Raw genomic sequence first — 15,949 nt, 5'->3', positions numbered from 1 at the left:
GAGATTTAGACAGATCTCTGTTAGTTCAAGGCCTGATTACACAAAAATTGATCCAGTCCTAGAAGAAACAGCTCACACAAAGGTGATCTCAGCACCTGGGATCACAGGCCTTTCTTTAATCCCAGCATTAGGGAGGCATATAAGACAGGAACAGGATCTCAGAGCTGGCATTCAATCTGAGAGTTAGTCTCTAGCCGTGTTGAGGAAAGCATGGCAGTGAAGTTGGGAGCAGTTTGAGGTGACGTAGAGAGGTAGAGCTCGTGGCTGGCCGCTTTGCTTCTCTGGTCTTTGCTTGACCACCAGTATCTGTCTGTGTCTTTTGATTATGTGTTATAGTGGTTCATGCTTTTAATCTGAGCACTAAAGAAGTAGATGCAAGACTGGTCTTTGCGATTTCGGGGCCAGCCTGGTCTACATAATGAGTTTCAGGACAGCCAGAGTTATATAGAGAGACCCTGACTCAAAAAAAGAAAGAAGGAAAGAGACAGACAGACAGTTTGGATGCACACTGAGAACAATTGTTTTGATGTGTATAGTTGGTGCAGAGACTTGTCTTTTTTTGTGTACACACACACATAATACTACAAAGTTTAAACACAGCCAGCCAGCCAGGAAATAGGGTAGGCATAGAATGGAAAGGGCCCTTCTTCCTCTCCTTGTTCTGATTTCCATCTCTTGCTGGCTAACATCCAAGAATTTCGACCTAAGTAACTAAACTGACTACTTGCAAGGGAACAGTAGTCCCCCTCCGAGAGACATCACAAATGCGATTACTGAAAGGGCAGTGATTGTGCCCTTCGACCAGCTTCCTTGTGACGCGCACACAGAGGGAACCCTTTGATGTTGTATCTCTGTTCCACTCTGTAGTCACGAGTCTACACAACTATACTTTAAAAAAAAAAAAAAAAAAAAAAATCCTTTTCCAGGTAAGACTTCTGTGGATAAGAAAAAAAAGCACACACTAAAACCAGATTTAGCTGCAGATTAAGCGGTGTCAAGAGCCCCTGAGAAGCACAGCCAGTGCTCAGTCATTTAGAATACGCCTCTCCTAAGCCCCGCACAGTGCACCCTTATCCAGGGCCGCTGCTGTGTCTGTGTGCACCCCACTTCAGGCTGAGCTGGGCCAGGGTCGCAGTCAGCAGCCAGAGTCGCGGACGGTCCCCTTTGCACTAACATCTACGTTCTCGTTCGTTTCTCTCTCTCCCTCCCTCTCCACCTCTTCCCGCCCCCGCCCCAGGTCTCGGCGATCCACTTTGCACTAACATCTAGGTTTACACACCGCACACACACCGCCTCCACCCCCCTCCCCCAGGTCAGGTGGCCGCAGTCGGGGCAGGGCAGGGCCGCCCTGAGTCAGCTGGCGGCGCGCGCACCGCGTGACCCGCGGCCACGTGACCCGCGCGGGCCCAGCGGCCAGTGCTGAAACCTCCGCAGCCGCGGGAAGCGTGTGTGTAAGTGGGAGCGACCCAGCGGGAGCCCCCGGCCCCCGGTCCTGGGTCACCGACGGGCCCGAGGGCTAACGCGAGCGCAGTCTGGGCGGGGAACCGACGCCGAGCCACTAGCATTCCTGCCGCAGGGTTACCTGTAGCCGTTGGTACTTTGGGGGGAAACTGAGGACCCTCGAAGCACCGCACCCCTCTCCAGGACTCGCCGCCTCCTCCACTAGTACCCCAAGGTGACCCCGCGGCCGCTCTGATAGCGAAGGGAGCCCGAGGCGGAGGACCCGACCTGGGTGAGGATGAGGATGTGGGCAGGAACGGGCCCTGTTGCTAGGTGACCGTGGCCCGCCGACTCTATGCAGTGTGGTTCAGGAGCGGCCTCTCCTATACTGCGCCCTATCGTGAGGTTGTTTTAGGCAGGAAGAAAATTCTGGGGCGTTGGAGGCCCTCCCCAGCCAAGAACTGACCCCACAGTACTGCCTCCTGGTGGTCGGCATGGCACCCGGCCCAGCCTGTTCACCTGTGTGAATTTGGAGAAGGCTGTGGCCACTTTAGAGGGACTTCATCCCACTCCCCAGCCCTCTCTGCCCCCTGCCTTCCTTTAATTCAGCTTGTTATCTCCATGCTGCAGGACAAGATGAAGCTGATTATCCTGGAACACTATTCACAGGCCAGTGAGTGGGCTGCCAAGTACATTAGGAACCGCATCATCCAGTTTAACCCTGGGCCTGACAAATACTTCACCATGGGGCTCCCCACCGGTATGCTGTGGGAAAGAGAGGGTGGTATGTGAAGGGGCAGACAGACTTTAAAAGGTGGATTAAAGCACTGTTGCTGTGGTGCCCTCCACATAGAGAGGAAAGGCACCTGGCTTCCTGTTCAGTGGCTGCCTATTCCTATAAAATCCTGGAACAACAGAGATCTTGGTGAGGTAGTGTTAGACCTGAGAAAAACCAATTGCACGAATGTCTAATTAAACGAGGCATTATTTAGAGGTGTACCAGGAACTGGCCAGCTGGCTGTCTTTCCCAAAGTTGGGATTTCAGAGGGTAGCATTGGATGTGAGGAAGACAAGGCTTTTATAGAGCTCAGGGGTAGGGGGCTTCCAAGTTGAGGGGGGAGGATAGGTGGGGTTATGGGAGCAGACTATAACAGGTGGTCAAAAAGAAGGTAATAACAACAGGTAGTCATAACAAGGTAGTCATAGGGGGTCATGTAACCTTTCGAAACAAAGGTAAGGTTTCGAGATGGTTATAAATAGCTTTTTGAAACAAAAACGTGATTGCCATTCCTGGAACCAGCAATTTGTAGTTAAAATTACAGGTGGGTTAACAGTCCTTGAGAAACAAAGATTTAATCATAAACAGGAATGAACCTAGTTTGTCTTTACTATAAGATGGCTCTTGAGCCCAAGATGGAGGCAGGCTGGTTCTTCAGCAGGATTGACATCCTAACTCAACCTTGGTGCCCTGAGATGTTTGTTTTATGAGATTAATTTCTACTCTCTGCATATGGGGGGGGGAGGGATACTAGCTAAGTATTGGTCATGGGAGAATTGAGAAAGTAGTCATTCAAATAATTTTCCATGAAGCTTAATTGATCATAAAACCAATGTCTTCTGAAAAAAGTCAGAATATTACTTTTACAGGAAGATATTTTGGTCTGGTGCCTCATAAATATTTCTTTCACAAGTGGGTCTTCTGTGGTTTTGTCTGATCCATCCACTAAAAAGAGGCCTTCAAGCTTTTTCAGCAGATTACCTAAGCAGTAAATATTTCAGGCTTCAATATTATAGCTGCTCATTCTGCCACTGCAGAAAGGAAAACAGCCGCAGACAATATGTACATGAATGTGTGTTGCTATATGTCAATAAAACTTTATTTGTAGTCACTGAAAATGTAATTTACATAATTTTCATATCATGAAATATTCTTTTGATTTTTAAAGACGATATCAAAAGTTTAAAACCAATGTTAGGGCTGGAGAGATGGCTCAGCATCTCAGCGCTACTGTTCTTGCAGAGGACCTGCGTTCAATTCCCAACACCAATGTTAGTATGCTCATTCCAGCTCTGGGAGAGTCAAGGCCATCTTCTGGAGTCTGTAGAGCACTGTACTCACATGCACATTCTCACACATACACATAATTAAAAGAAAATCTTTTTTGTTTTTTGAGACAGGATCTCACTAGGAAGCCTTAGTCTGTCACGGAGCTGGCTATATAGACCAGGCTAGGCTCAAACTCAGATCTGCCTGACTCTTTCCCCAGTGCTGAGATTAAAGACCTGAACTACCATGCCCAGCCACTACATCTTTTTAGCTGCTGAGCCACCTCTCCAGCCCCAGTTAGTAGAGAAGTTTTTGAGTGCCTGTAAGCCAAGCAGTTAAGGTTCTAAGGATATAGTGACAACATTCAAAACAAAAGGCATAAATTCCTACTTTTTAAGCTTAAATTATAGTGGAGAAAGAGAGAGTAAGCAAGTTAATTAACAAAATATAGAGTATTTTAGAAGGCAACAGGAAAAGAGAACGACACAGGAGAAAGGCTGTGCAGTGAGCTTAGTGGGCGTTGGGTCAGGTGCGGTGGCAGAGAAGGTCTCTGGGAAGGCAGCATTGAGGAAAACATGAAGAAGGGAGCTAGCCCTGAGGTTACTTGAAGGAAGAGCATCCCCTATAGAGAGGACAGTGGCGCCTTTGTGAGATTAGTTATTATGAGGCAGGGAGGAGACATGGTTGGGTTTTGGAAAGGAGAGTGATGTGGATGAGGCTGAGCTTTTCCCTTCCCACATCTTTTTGGCTTGGTTGGATTTTTGTTTGTTTGTTTTTTGGTTTTGTTTGTTTGTTTTGGGGGGGTGGGTTGAGAGAGGGTTTCTCTGTATTGCTTTGGAGCCTATCCTGGAACTCACTCTGTACACCAGGCTGGCCTTGAACTCACAGAGATCTGACTTCCGAGTGCTGAGATCAAAGGTGTGTGCCACCACTGCCTGGCCCCTTCCACATCTTTTTATTTTGAAAAAAAAATTTCAAATATTCAAAAAAATTGAAATCATCAGAATAGCATAATACTATTTCCATAGATTCACCAATTAATACCTCGGCACATTTGCTTTTCTATTTGGTTCTTATTGTCTGTGTACCCTTATAATTTGTTGTTAGAGCCACATGAAAGTAAATTCCAGGTATCGTGACACTTTACCTTAAATCTTACAGCCCTTACCTCCCAAGAATGAGGACTTTGGTCATAATCCCCACACCACTTCAGTCCTAGAGACAAGGCTGCACAGCACTCTGCAATATTGTCTGATCCCCAGCCTATGTTCAGAACCTTTCCCCAGTATTTCACATTAGGTTCCATTTCCTTCTCCTTGTCAGCAGGCCTGGCTAGGGACTAATCCTGGGTCTTCAAGCCTCCCCCTTGACCACACCCCATCTTGGAAGTTTAGTTTTAAATTAGTGGGATACCCAATCAGGGTGCCTGTATTTTTTGTTTTCTTCTGCAGTGTTGCTGGCGATGGGGTCCATCAGCTCCCTTCTTCAGTCTTTGACTCTCTTGTAGTCCTGCTGTCTGTTTGCTTACCTGCTCAGGCGACTCAACCCAAGACTTTTTTGCTATTTTTCTGATAGGTCTTCCCTGGACTCTGAAGTAGAGGGTGACCCTGTCACAGCTCTCATCCCTACTGTATCCCCATTTCTACAGTGGTCTCTCCTAGAACATCACATCAGTAATCATGTCTGATACTCACTCAGACATCAGTGACTCCTGTAGCTGTGTGGCTGGCCCTGGGACACCCTCACAGTCCTGTCCCCTGGAGCCTGACAGTCCAGTGGGCGTTAGGCCCCAAGCATGGCATAGCTGGATGGTAGATGGGGCTGGAGTGTAGCTGTGACTGAAGATGTGGCATTCTTCACAGGGAGCACTCCACTTGGTTGCTACAAGAAGCTGATTGAGTACTATAAGAATGGGGACCTGTCCTTTAAGTACGTGAAAACCTTCAACATGGACGAGTATGTGGGTGAGTGTTTCTTGCAGAGAACCCAAGTACAGTTCCCAGCACCCACCTCAGGTGGCTTACAACACCTGTAACTCCAGTTCCAAAGGATCCAGCACTTTTTAATGTACAGTTCAGAAGTCTCGTCTGCATTCAGTTTACTCTGTTCCCCAGAACCTGACTTCTCCAGGCACCTCATGGGAGTCAGGTAATGAATGTATTTAGCTGTTTGTGCCTGGCTTCTTCACATAGCATTCTTCCATTTATGGTATGTACCAGAATTTTTTTCCCCTTTTGGTTTTTTGAAGTAGGATCTTGCTGTGCCCAAGCTGTCCTGGAACTTGTGATCTTCTTACTTTTCCTCTGGAGTGCTAAGATTACAAGTATGCACTACTATGCACAGCAATTTCTTTCATTTTAAAGACTAAATGTATTTTGAAAAATACATCCATTTATTGCGTGTGTAGATTAGAGGGTTACTTGCTGGACTCTGTTATGTCCTTCCACCATGTGGGTCCTGGAGATCAGGCCACCAAGCTTGGGGGCAAATACTTTTTCCAACTGAGCCATCTTGCCATCTGTTTTTTTTTTTTTTTTTAGACATGATCTCACTAGGTAGCCTCGTCCTAGATCCCATTTTGTAGTCCTCAAACGCAAAGATTGGCCTGCCTCTGCCTCCTCAATGCTGGGATTAAAGGTGTTTGCCATAAAGGCGCTTGCTACCACCTCTTGGCCATTGCTGCTTTTAAATATGTTTTGAGACAAATTTTCCTTTGATTTTGGCATAGCTGGATTGAACCCAACACCAGGGGTATCCCTGGCAAGTGCTCTACCACTGATAAAAATTCTTTGTCTCTGGTTTAAAATGGTTCAAATGTTTTAAGACAGGGTCTCACTATACAACCTTGGCTAGCTTGGAACTTACTGTGTAGATCAGGCTGACCTTGAATTCCTAGAGATTCTCCACCCCGCTTTGTCTCCTGAGTGCTAGTTTTAAAGGCATGGTTTTAAATATTCTACACATTGAAATTTTTCAAAAACATCTTTCGGTTTTGAGACGTTCTGATATTCTCTCTAGGCGCTTAGTGTTTAGGTTGGAGTTCAGGGTTAGTGGGGAACGATGGAATGAAGGGTGGGGTAGAAGGCCCAGGGTAAAGAATGTGGTTGCTTCTATCCGCATGGACTCAGCCTTACCATCCAGGTGGGAAAGCCACCTCTAGCTACACTGTGTTCCTAGACTGCATCTTGTGATCATTCCCTTATGAAAAGGTGATGAGTGTTTGCCCCCTCCCCCCCCCAAACCCTAAGCTGGTGTGAAAGACAAACTGAGGGTCTCATACATGCTAGGCAAATGCTCTATCACTGAAGTACAGTGGGGATCACAATGAGATTTCCCCCCCCCCCGCACTCCCCAATATGTAGCTACATCCCAGCCCAGCTTGTAGTCACAGATAATGGCCATGGTTGATTACAGCCCAGTGTGTCCTACATGGTCGGGGGTCAGATGGACAGTCTCCCAAGGGAACCTGTGGCCAGTATGACCTCCCAGCATTGTCCTTGGGAGGAGGGCTCTGGCTTAGCCTTGGCCTGATTGAGTGTCCCCTGGTCCCACAGGTCTTCCTCGAGAGCACCCAGAGAGCTACCACTCCTTCATGTGGAATAATTTCTTCAAGCACATTGACATCCGCCCTGAAAACACCCACATACTGGATGGGAATGCAGCTGACCTGCAGGTCGAGTGTGATGCCTTTGAGGAGAAGATCCGGGCTGCAGGCGGGATTGAGCTCTTCGTTGGAGGTGAGCATGGCTACATAAGACACTCTGGAGAGAGTGGGGGAGGGGAGGAGAAAGAGAAAGAGAAGGAAAGAACTAATAGAGGGGAGGGCAGGAGTTTGCAGGTCCTAGATAGAGTTTGGTTTGCTGGATTCTAGCTCTGGGCAGGAGGGAGGGAGAAGTTGTACTCCCCCACAGTCTGGAGTGGGAGGGAAGCTATTTTACACAGTTCTAAGCTATCTCAGGGTAGAAACATGTTACCAGAGTCTGTGTGTGCCTCAAGTAGAAGAGGTGGGGAGGGAAGTCACATGTTTGACGTAGACCTGACTTAAGGTACAAATGAGAGAAGAAATGTAGTTTTCAAAGATTTTTTTTTTTTTTCCAGAGCAGGAAAGACTGTTGCTTTTTAACTTTCTGGTCCCTGGGACTCATGGTGCTGCTCTCTCATCTGCACAGGCATCGGCCCAGACGGACACGTTGCTTTCAATGAGCCAGGTTCCAGTCTGGTGTCCAGGACCCGTGTGAAGACTCTGGCCATGGACACCATCCTGGCTAATGCTAGATTCTTTGATGGCGATCTTGCCAAGGTGCCCACCATGGCCCTGACGGTGGGTGTAGGCACTGTGATGGATGCTAGAGAGGTAAGGGTTCAAGGCTCTGCCTGCAAGCCTTTGCTAAGATTGGAGAGAGGGCTTATTTTATTGTTCATTTTAAGCTATACAGGCACCAAGTATACATTCTTATTAACTGAACTCTTCATAGATAAAGCTAAAATCCCAGCTGGCCTTGACACTGCTTGTCTTCTGCCTTTAGAGGTGAGGTCGTCCCTGGGGTGAGGGCAATCATCTGGACCAGAGCCTGGGCTGGCTCTCTCTGCTTGTGTACCTCTTTTTTATACTTGTACGCAGAGGCTTCTGGCACCACTGGTGGAAGACTAAGACATTTACCTGCCTGGGTACCTACCGAGGAGCTACTTGGTCCCTATGGTTTACTGTTTGAAAGGACTCTGCTCCTGCAACCCAAGAATGCTGTGTCTATAGCCTTGTGCTTGAGGGCAATAAGTACAGTTAGATGTAATTAGACTGTAGAGAGGTTTTTCTCTTTAAAAATCAGGTATCTTTTAATTTAATTTTATTTTATTTTTGTAGTTTCAATTTCCTACTGTGTCTGAATTATATTTTATCTTATTCTTTCTTTGGGGGGGGGGTTTGAAGACAGGGTTTCTCTGTATTGCTTTGGAGCCTATCCTGGAACTAGCTCTGTAGACCAGGCTGGTCTTGAACTCACAGAGATCCGTCTGCCTCTGCCTCTTGAGTGCTGGGGTTAAAGGTGTGCACCACCACCTGAAAATCATTTCTCATTGTGTCTGTATATATGTATATGCAATTGCCTGTGGCAGGACACTCGTGGAGTTCACAGGATGACTTTGTGAGTCAGTTCTCTCCTTCCACCGTGTGGGACCCGGGGACAGACCTCAGGTTGTCAGGCTTGGCTGCAAACAAAGTGTTTTCTTTGTCTTTCCCGGGTATTATACTCTGTGGGAAATGGCTGTAGATAGTTACTTTCCAATTTCTTTGCTCAAGTCTGTGACTAAGCATCTGAATCATTGGAAAAGTAGGTGGCCTGAATCAGTGCTTGCCTCTTAGAAGTACAAGGGTTTGGAGGCCAGGCACATAAGACCTGGAAAATGGACCAAGAGTGGAATGTGTGTTAGGGCTTTTAGAACCAAAGTCGCCTCACTGAGCCTCTGTGTTCAGTTCTTTAAGAGGAGCAGTAGTAGTGCACACCTTTAATCCCAGCACTGGGGAGGCAGGGCCAGACAGATCTCGAGCTCAAGGCCGGCCTGATCTACAGAGCAAGTTCTAGGCCAGCCAGAGCTAAATGTAGTGAGACCCTGTCTTAAATTTTTTCAAAAAAGGGAAGAAGCAGTGATCCTGTTGTCTGCTCTGAGGTGGGAGTGGAGGACTTCAGGTGAAGGGCATCCGCAGAGCTGAGTTTCTCGGGGTCACCTTTCAGCATGTGTGTTCTTGGTATCTTAGCTCTGGAGTGCAGCCACATCATTGTCTTCTGAAAACAGAAACACCATGCCTATCACACTAGCGCTTTCAATGCTCTGAAATGAAAACAGTAGATGTAGGGGCAACCTTTGTGAGAGTTGACCACGGGCCCCAGACAACTCCCACCATGGCCTCCCATGCTGCCTCGTCTCCATCGCTGGCCCATGGCTTCCCACGATGTCTTGTCTCCATCACTGGCCTGTTTTCTAATCCCTAGGTGATGATCCTCATCACAGGCGCTCACAAGGCTTTTGCTCTGTACAAGGCCATCGAGGAAGGTGTGAACCATATGTGGACTGTGTCCGCCTTCCAGCAGCATCCCCGCACCGTGTTTGTATGTGACGAGGATGCCACCTTGGAGCTAAAAGTAAAGACAGTCAAGTATTTCAAAGGTAAGGCTCAGGCAGCAGAGAGCTCTAGGCAGGCTTGGGTGGGAGGTAGGGAAAGGAAGGGAGGGCAGATGGGAGGGAGGGAGGGAAGGAGGGAGAGGTGTGGATCTGGCTTTCATTCTGGGTTTTGCTTCAAGTCAGGGTCTCTCTGAGTTTTCTTTGCTTTATTTGAGTCAGGGTCTCTCACTGGGTAGCTCTGGCTGACCAAAACTGACTTCGTACAATGGGCTGGCCTTGAATTCACAGAGAACTACTTGCCTCTGCCTCCTGAGTGCTGGGATTAAAGGAATGTACCACCACACCCAGTACTTTTTTTTTTGTTTTCAGACAGGGTCTCACTTTATAGCCTCCAAGTTGTAATCCTGCCTCAGACTCCTGGGTGCTGAAATTAGAGTTATTACTACCACACCCAACTTACTCTATTTTAATCAGCACCTGTGTGGTGTGGTGTGTGTGTGTGTATAGAGAGAGAGATCAGAAAGCAGTTGTGGAATTGGTTCTTTCCATTCAACCTTATGTGGGTTCTGAGGATTGAACTTAGGTAGCTAGGCTTGTGCAGCAAGCACCGTTACCCACTGAGCCATCTTGCTGGCCCATCACCTATGATCTCAGTAATAATAAACTAAATAATAATCAAGCCCTACAGTTCCACAATTTGGTCATTCCTTTTTCTGTCTGACTGGAAGATGGAGAGTCTGTCTCTGGAGATGGTGACTGAGGAGACAAGGAGATGTAGGTACAGACCATAGGGCTGCGGTAGTCTCACAAGACATGGAGCCTCTCATTTTCCCTGTCACATCTCGTACAGGCACTGCTCCTGTAGTTGGGGCACTAAACCAGCTAGCTGGGAACCTTTGTTTCGAGGATACATACTAGGACAGTTGAGAGTAGCTTTTCTAGAGTGCCTGCCCAGTAATGGTAAAACCCTAGCTGTAAGAAATCTTATGTGACAATCCTCATTCATTAACCAACTAAATAGAATTTGCCCTTTGCTAAAAAGATTAATCTTTAAACAGCCCTCTCCCACAGTGGTCCAGCTGACATAGTTGCGAACTCTGTTGGTCCCCAGAATCAAGTGTTGAGTGTTTGGAGATCACAGATCAAGGTCTGCTGGGCCACTTGAGAGCCTGTGTTCCTCTTGACAATTGTGAACTTCCGCCTCTGCCTACATTGACTACTGTTTGCTTTAAATCTGTTACAGGTTTAATGCTTGTTCATAACAAGTTGGTGGACCCCCTGTACAGTATCAAGGAGAAGGAAATTGAGAAAAGCCAGGCTGCTAAGAAGCCATACAGCGACTAGCCTGTGCCAAGACATTTGAGTACCTCGGAGACAGGAAGGTCTTTCTGGAAATTGTCTATAAAAGAGTAGAATTACTTTGCTTCAGTTCACTGTGGTTGCTGCAGACCCTTGGCTAGGCATGTACTGACTGTGGAGAACATTGAGTTTAGCTATGGAGAACAGTGTTTATAACTTTTACCTTTCTTTTTCATTCAGTACTGGGGTTTGAACCTATGGCCTTGCCACATGTCAGGCAAGTGCTCTACTGAGCTATATCTCCAACCTTCTGCCCCTTTTCATGATTTGATTTTTGTGTAACAATAGAGAAGATCTCCGTCATTGACTGTAATCACACCCAAATGAGGACTCTTGGCTCTCCTTCCGTCCTGATACACATGGCCAGCACACTCCCACTGAGAAGTCCATCTGTATGTGCACTTGCTCTTTAGTGGGCAGGGGTTAGTTAGGGCTTGTGCACTTTGGACACAATTTTTTTGGAGTCTTGAGGGCCCCTCTTTTGCAGGTGTACCCATTGAGATCATTGTTCTTGAACACACTTCCAGAAGCTGAATTGTGCACAAGGAACCAAGTCTGTAGGGATGTCTGTACTTGCTATCAACAGCTAGCCTTCCTATAAACAGGTTTTCTGGTTAGGTTTTGGCACAAGAGGGGGTGTAGAGGCTAAGGTGGCTTCCACAGATAAACTCAGTTTCCAAAAGCCAACCATGTCTTGCTCTCTCTCCAAGATTCCATCAGGAGAAAGGTGGAAACCCTTTCCCCCCCAGACTCATGTTTTTTTCAAAGGGTTCTTATACACTCCCTAGTAATGTGGTAGACATGGCCGTGATTTCAGTGTTGTTTACCCATGATGGAAAGCTGGCACCTCCACACACATGTGCTTCACTCTCCTGCATCATCAGAGCTGAGTGACAAGATTATACACACATTAGTATTGTCACCGTGCTTAAACCACCCTGTCTTTCCCACCACTCAGGTTTGCGAGGTGTCCTCTGGTGGTCTCAGAGCATCAGAAATACAACCCTTTGCCCACTTGTCCTTCAGGCCCCCATCCCAGGCTCCTCTGCTAGGCCTGTGTTTATCTTCTCCAGCCTCTGTGGAGTGGTCACTGCCTCCTCCTGTCTTTGTGCCTGTCTGAAGCGACAGTTTCCTTTTCCCAGGAGAGGTTTTTCAGATCCTGGCCCAGGCTCCTCTAGAAGTACTGTGCTTAGTTCCAGCATTTTTGTTTAGTTTTTATATGTGATTGTGCTGTTCTTTGTTAAGCTAATTAATCAATAGACATGTTTACAATGTGATGTTTTCTATTAAATCTAATATTTTCAAACAAGATGAGTCATTTGTGAGTTTTGACATTCTCCTGAGTCACTATTCCATTGCTGTAAAGAGACACCATGACCAAGGCCACTTACAGAAGAAAGACCATTTAATTGGGACTTGCTTGCAGTTTCAGAGGGTTAGTTCATCATCATCATGACTGAGTGCAGCAGCAGGCAGGCATGATGCTGGAGCAGTAGCTGAGAGCTTACATCTGCAGGATGGAGGCAAACAAAGAGAGACTTGGCCTGGTATGAGCTTTTGAAAGCTGAAAGCCCATCCACAGTGACATAGGAGGCCACACTTAATCCTTCCTAAATAGTCCACTAACTGGGAACCATGACATTCAAATATATGAGCCTATGGTGGCCATTTTTACTCAAAACTTCCCCAGAGTGCAGAAGGTCATCGTCTGAAAATGTATTTGGGCAACCTCTGTAGACATGTGTTGAAAGAAGGGAGAGTGTGGGCCACAGCCTGCAGTCTGCAGCCTTTTTCTTGGCGCTGGGGGCTGAGAATGGGTGCTGCCTAGATGCTGCACACAGGAGAAATGTGACTAAATCACAGATAATGGGAAGCGGTAAATGGTACAGGAAGCCTTTGTGGGGAAGGGGTGTTAACTGTATTCTGAGGTTGAACAAAACTGAAAAGGAAAATGAGTTTAGTGCTTTGGGAAGTGTTTTAAGAGCTGCCACTGAACCCTACTTTTCCCCTGGAGAGTAACTGAAAGTCAGGGTTCATCAGCAAACCTAGCAAGACTATGGCTTGACAGGTCGACACAGAACTGGTAAAATAATAAGCAGGAAAAGCATCTAGTAGGGAGTGAAATGGACCTTTGGTGGTTAAAATAAGGATGGTCCCCATAGGCTCACGTATTTGAATGCTACTTGAAAAGAGAAGGATTGGGAGGCGTGGCCTTGTTTGGGGATGCCAGTCACCAAAGGTGGGCTTGGAGGTTTCAAAAGCCCAGGCCATGCCCAGAGTTTCTCTGCTTGCAGATTAGGCTGTAGCTCAGCTACTGCCCTGTGCCTTGCCTGGCTACATGTCACCATGCTCCCCACCATAATAACAGACTGACCCCAGTTAGATGCTTTTGTGTAAGAGTTGCCTTCAGGGGCTGGAAAGATGGCTCAGTGTTAAGGGCACTGGCTGCTCTTCCAGAGGCCCTGAGTTCAATTTCCAGCAACCACATGGTGGCTCACAACTATCCGTAATGAGATCTGGTGCCCTCTTCTGGCCTCCAGGCATACATGCAGGCAGAACACTGTAAAAATAAATAAATCTTAAGAGATTTGCTTAGTAAAAAGAGTTGCCTTGGATGTTGTGATCCTTCATAGCGATAGAGCAGTGATTAAGGCATACCCCTAAATAAACTAATGAGGAATACACAATACCCTAGTCTCACAAGCACAGCTATTGTCTGCTGATCTCTTCTTTGGGTCACCAGCTCACAAAAAAATGACACAGAGACTTAGACTTACTGTTAATTACGAAAGCTTGACCTATAGATTAGGCTTATTTCTAACCAGCTCTTGCAACTTAAATGAACACATTTCCATTTATTAAGTGATGCCACGTGGCTCATGTCATGCTTTCTCCACATCTCCTTGTGACTCCCCAACTCCTCCTCTTCTTCCCAGCATTCTCTGTGCCTGGAAATCCTGCCTAGCTATTGGTCATTCAGGTTTTTTATTAAACCAGTAGGAGTGACACATGTTCACAGTGTATAAAAAGATTATTCCAAAATACACCAGTCAGTGCCTTTGTAGGTCAAGTGGGACATGCACCCCTGTGACAATGTGAGCTTCTTGGAGAAGTTGCAACACATCATTCATCTGGGGCAAAGATCATACTGGGCCTGTAAGAATCTTAGAAAATAAAGATGCTTTCAAGGTGTGTACCGCAGTGTTGAGAGCACAAAGCGGCCAGCTGAATGGGACTTCTTCCCCCACTGGCCAGACCAAGTTTGATTAGAAAGGCTTAATGGCTGGATATACAATGTAAACCTTGTTAAGTCAGGATCATCATGAATTCAAGGGTAGCTTGGGCCACACAGCAAAACCCTATCTCAATAACATAGTTGATAAGGCCAAGCTGAATCTATACAACAGCAAGCCTAATATCCACAAAAGGGAAAGATACTTCAGCAAGAATGAATAGAATGACTAGGTTTCACTTTGTTTAGTAAAAAACTATCATGGACATAAGTGTAAGTCATCATCTACAGATACCTCTGCTCCATAGATTTGGAAACAGAGCCCAGGCCACTGGTCCCCCTACTCAAATGCCATTTACCAGAGCCATCTCCCCCACCTTACACATAAAACCACAAGCCCTATTCCCTAAACGCTGCCCAACTCTCTTCTCAGAACTGCTTACAGGCAGGTGTTTTATTTCCTGCCAAACAGAAGCCTCACAAGGACAGAGTTTATATTGACACTTCTCCAAGCTCTCAGATCCCTCCCTGGCTGTGTCTAGTCTACTGATGAGCCCACTCAAGAACATTTGTGGCCATTTACTATGTTTAACGTTTAACTTTCTTTTGGGCTTTAGTTTCGTATCTAGCTGGCATTCTATCCTTTCATGTGTTGTTACTGAAGACTTTAGATGTGTTAACTATAGTCACTTCTCCGTCAACTCCAAAGTCTATGTCATAGATATCTAAGTCTGTGTCTGATGTCTCCATTGTGTCTGCTTCCCTTCTGGCATTGTTTTACATTGGAATCTGGACCTGCTGGACTGGGAATAGGAGCTAAAGCCAGCAAACCTTTCATGTAGTCATGTTACTTACATTAGCCTAATGTTTGCTGGAGTTATGCTGGAGGCTACAGGTCCCATGTTCCATGTTTTGTTTTCTCCCCTTGTCTTTGGGTTTTCTTTTTAAAAAGCCTTATATTGCATGAGACTTCCTGTTCTCAGTGGTCATCCAGGTTCTCAGGAACCCCACTGATGACCCCTGCTACAGAGGAGCAACATTGATTTGTTTGTGACACCCCCCACCCCCATCCACTCCACTCCCAGTAGGGGAAAACCACTGGGTTGGAAGTTTTCCCAGCTCTCTTCCCCCACCACTACTCCTCCTTCTCCATCCTTCATGAGACGGGAAGGCCAGAAGGGGCCTTGAGACATCCAGTTGCCCTCACAATAGTGGGCCAGAGAAGGAGCTAGCAAAATGATTGTCCCAGGTCAGGCTTGTCTGTGAACAAAGTATGGAGCTACTTAAGTGTTTCAGTGGCTCCCTTCCGTTCTTCTGCTCAAAGCACAACAGAGTCTGTGCTGTGTGTGTTTATGCAGTGTGTGGGTGTGTGTGTGTTGTCATGGTCCTACGGTGTTTTCCCCGACTCCAGTCCCCTGCATGCACTGTTTCAGTGAGAGCTGTGAGGTGCCTGGAAGCCACAGAGATGTGAAGGCCCCCCTTAAGACAAAGGACAAATGTGTATTTTTCTGCTTCCCTTTTATGGTGGAAGTTAACCTGTGACCTCGGTTCTCTGAATGACCTAGGAAGAGAGCTCGTGGTTTTTACTTTAAGCTTATTTTCCTTTATGATACCCCATTCTTTTTCACACACACTCCAGATTTCACACATATGCACATTCCCCAGTGCTCTAAGCATGGATGGCTTAGAGGCAGTCATTAGAGTTCCTGTTATTGACCTATGCGCAGCATGCTACAAGGCTGATCACATCTGCT

General features: G+C 46.7%; 1 protein-coding gene across 2 annotated transcripts; it reads left to right on the top strand.

Annotated features, from left to right (window-relative positions):
- Window positions 1-1,319: 1,319 nt before the first annotated feature.
- On the top strand, window positions 1,320-12,272 carry Gnpda1 (glucosamine-6-phosphate deaminase 1). 2 transcript variants are annotated; one of them, XM_051200872.1, is made up of 7 exons: window positions 1,320-1,451; window positions 2,071-2,200; window positions 5,350-5,451; window positions 7,042-7,224; window positions 7,657-7,841; window positions 9,475-9,649; window positions 10,848-12,272. In XM_051200872.1, exons 2-7 carry the CDS (start codon window positions 2,077-2,079, stop codon window positions 10,946-10,948), a joined length of 870 nt encoding a protein of 289 aa, XP_051056829.1. In that variant the 5' UTR covers window positions 1,320-1,451; window positions 2,071-2,076; the 3' UTR covers window positions 10,949-12,272. The 2 variants fall into 2 exon arrangements, with proteins under 2 accessions (XP_051056829.1, XP_051056828.1); XM_051200871.1 differs by lacking the exon at window positions 1,320-1,451 and adding an exon at window positions 1,566-1,732.
- The last annotated feature ends 3,677 nt before the right edge of the window (window positions 12,273-15,949 follow it).

Source organism: Phodopus roborovskii, unplaced genomic scaffold (genome assembly GCF_943737965.1).
Source record: "Phodopus roborovskii unplaced genomic scaffold, PHOROB, whole genome shotgun sequence".
NCBI classification, from domain to species: Eukaryota; Metazoa; Chordata; class Mammalia; order Rodentia; family Cricetidae; genus Phodopus; species Phodopus roborovskii.
The sequence above is the reverse complement of the archived record's forward strand: the minus strand, read 5'-3'. Positions and strand labels throughout refer to the sequence as shown.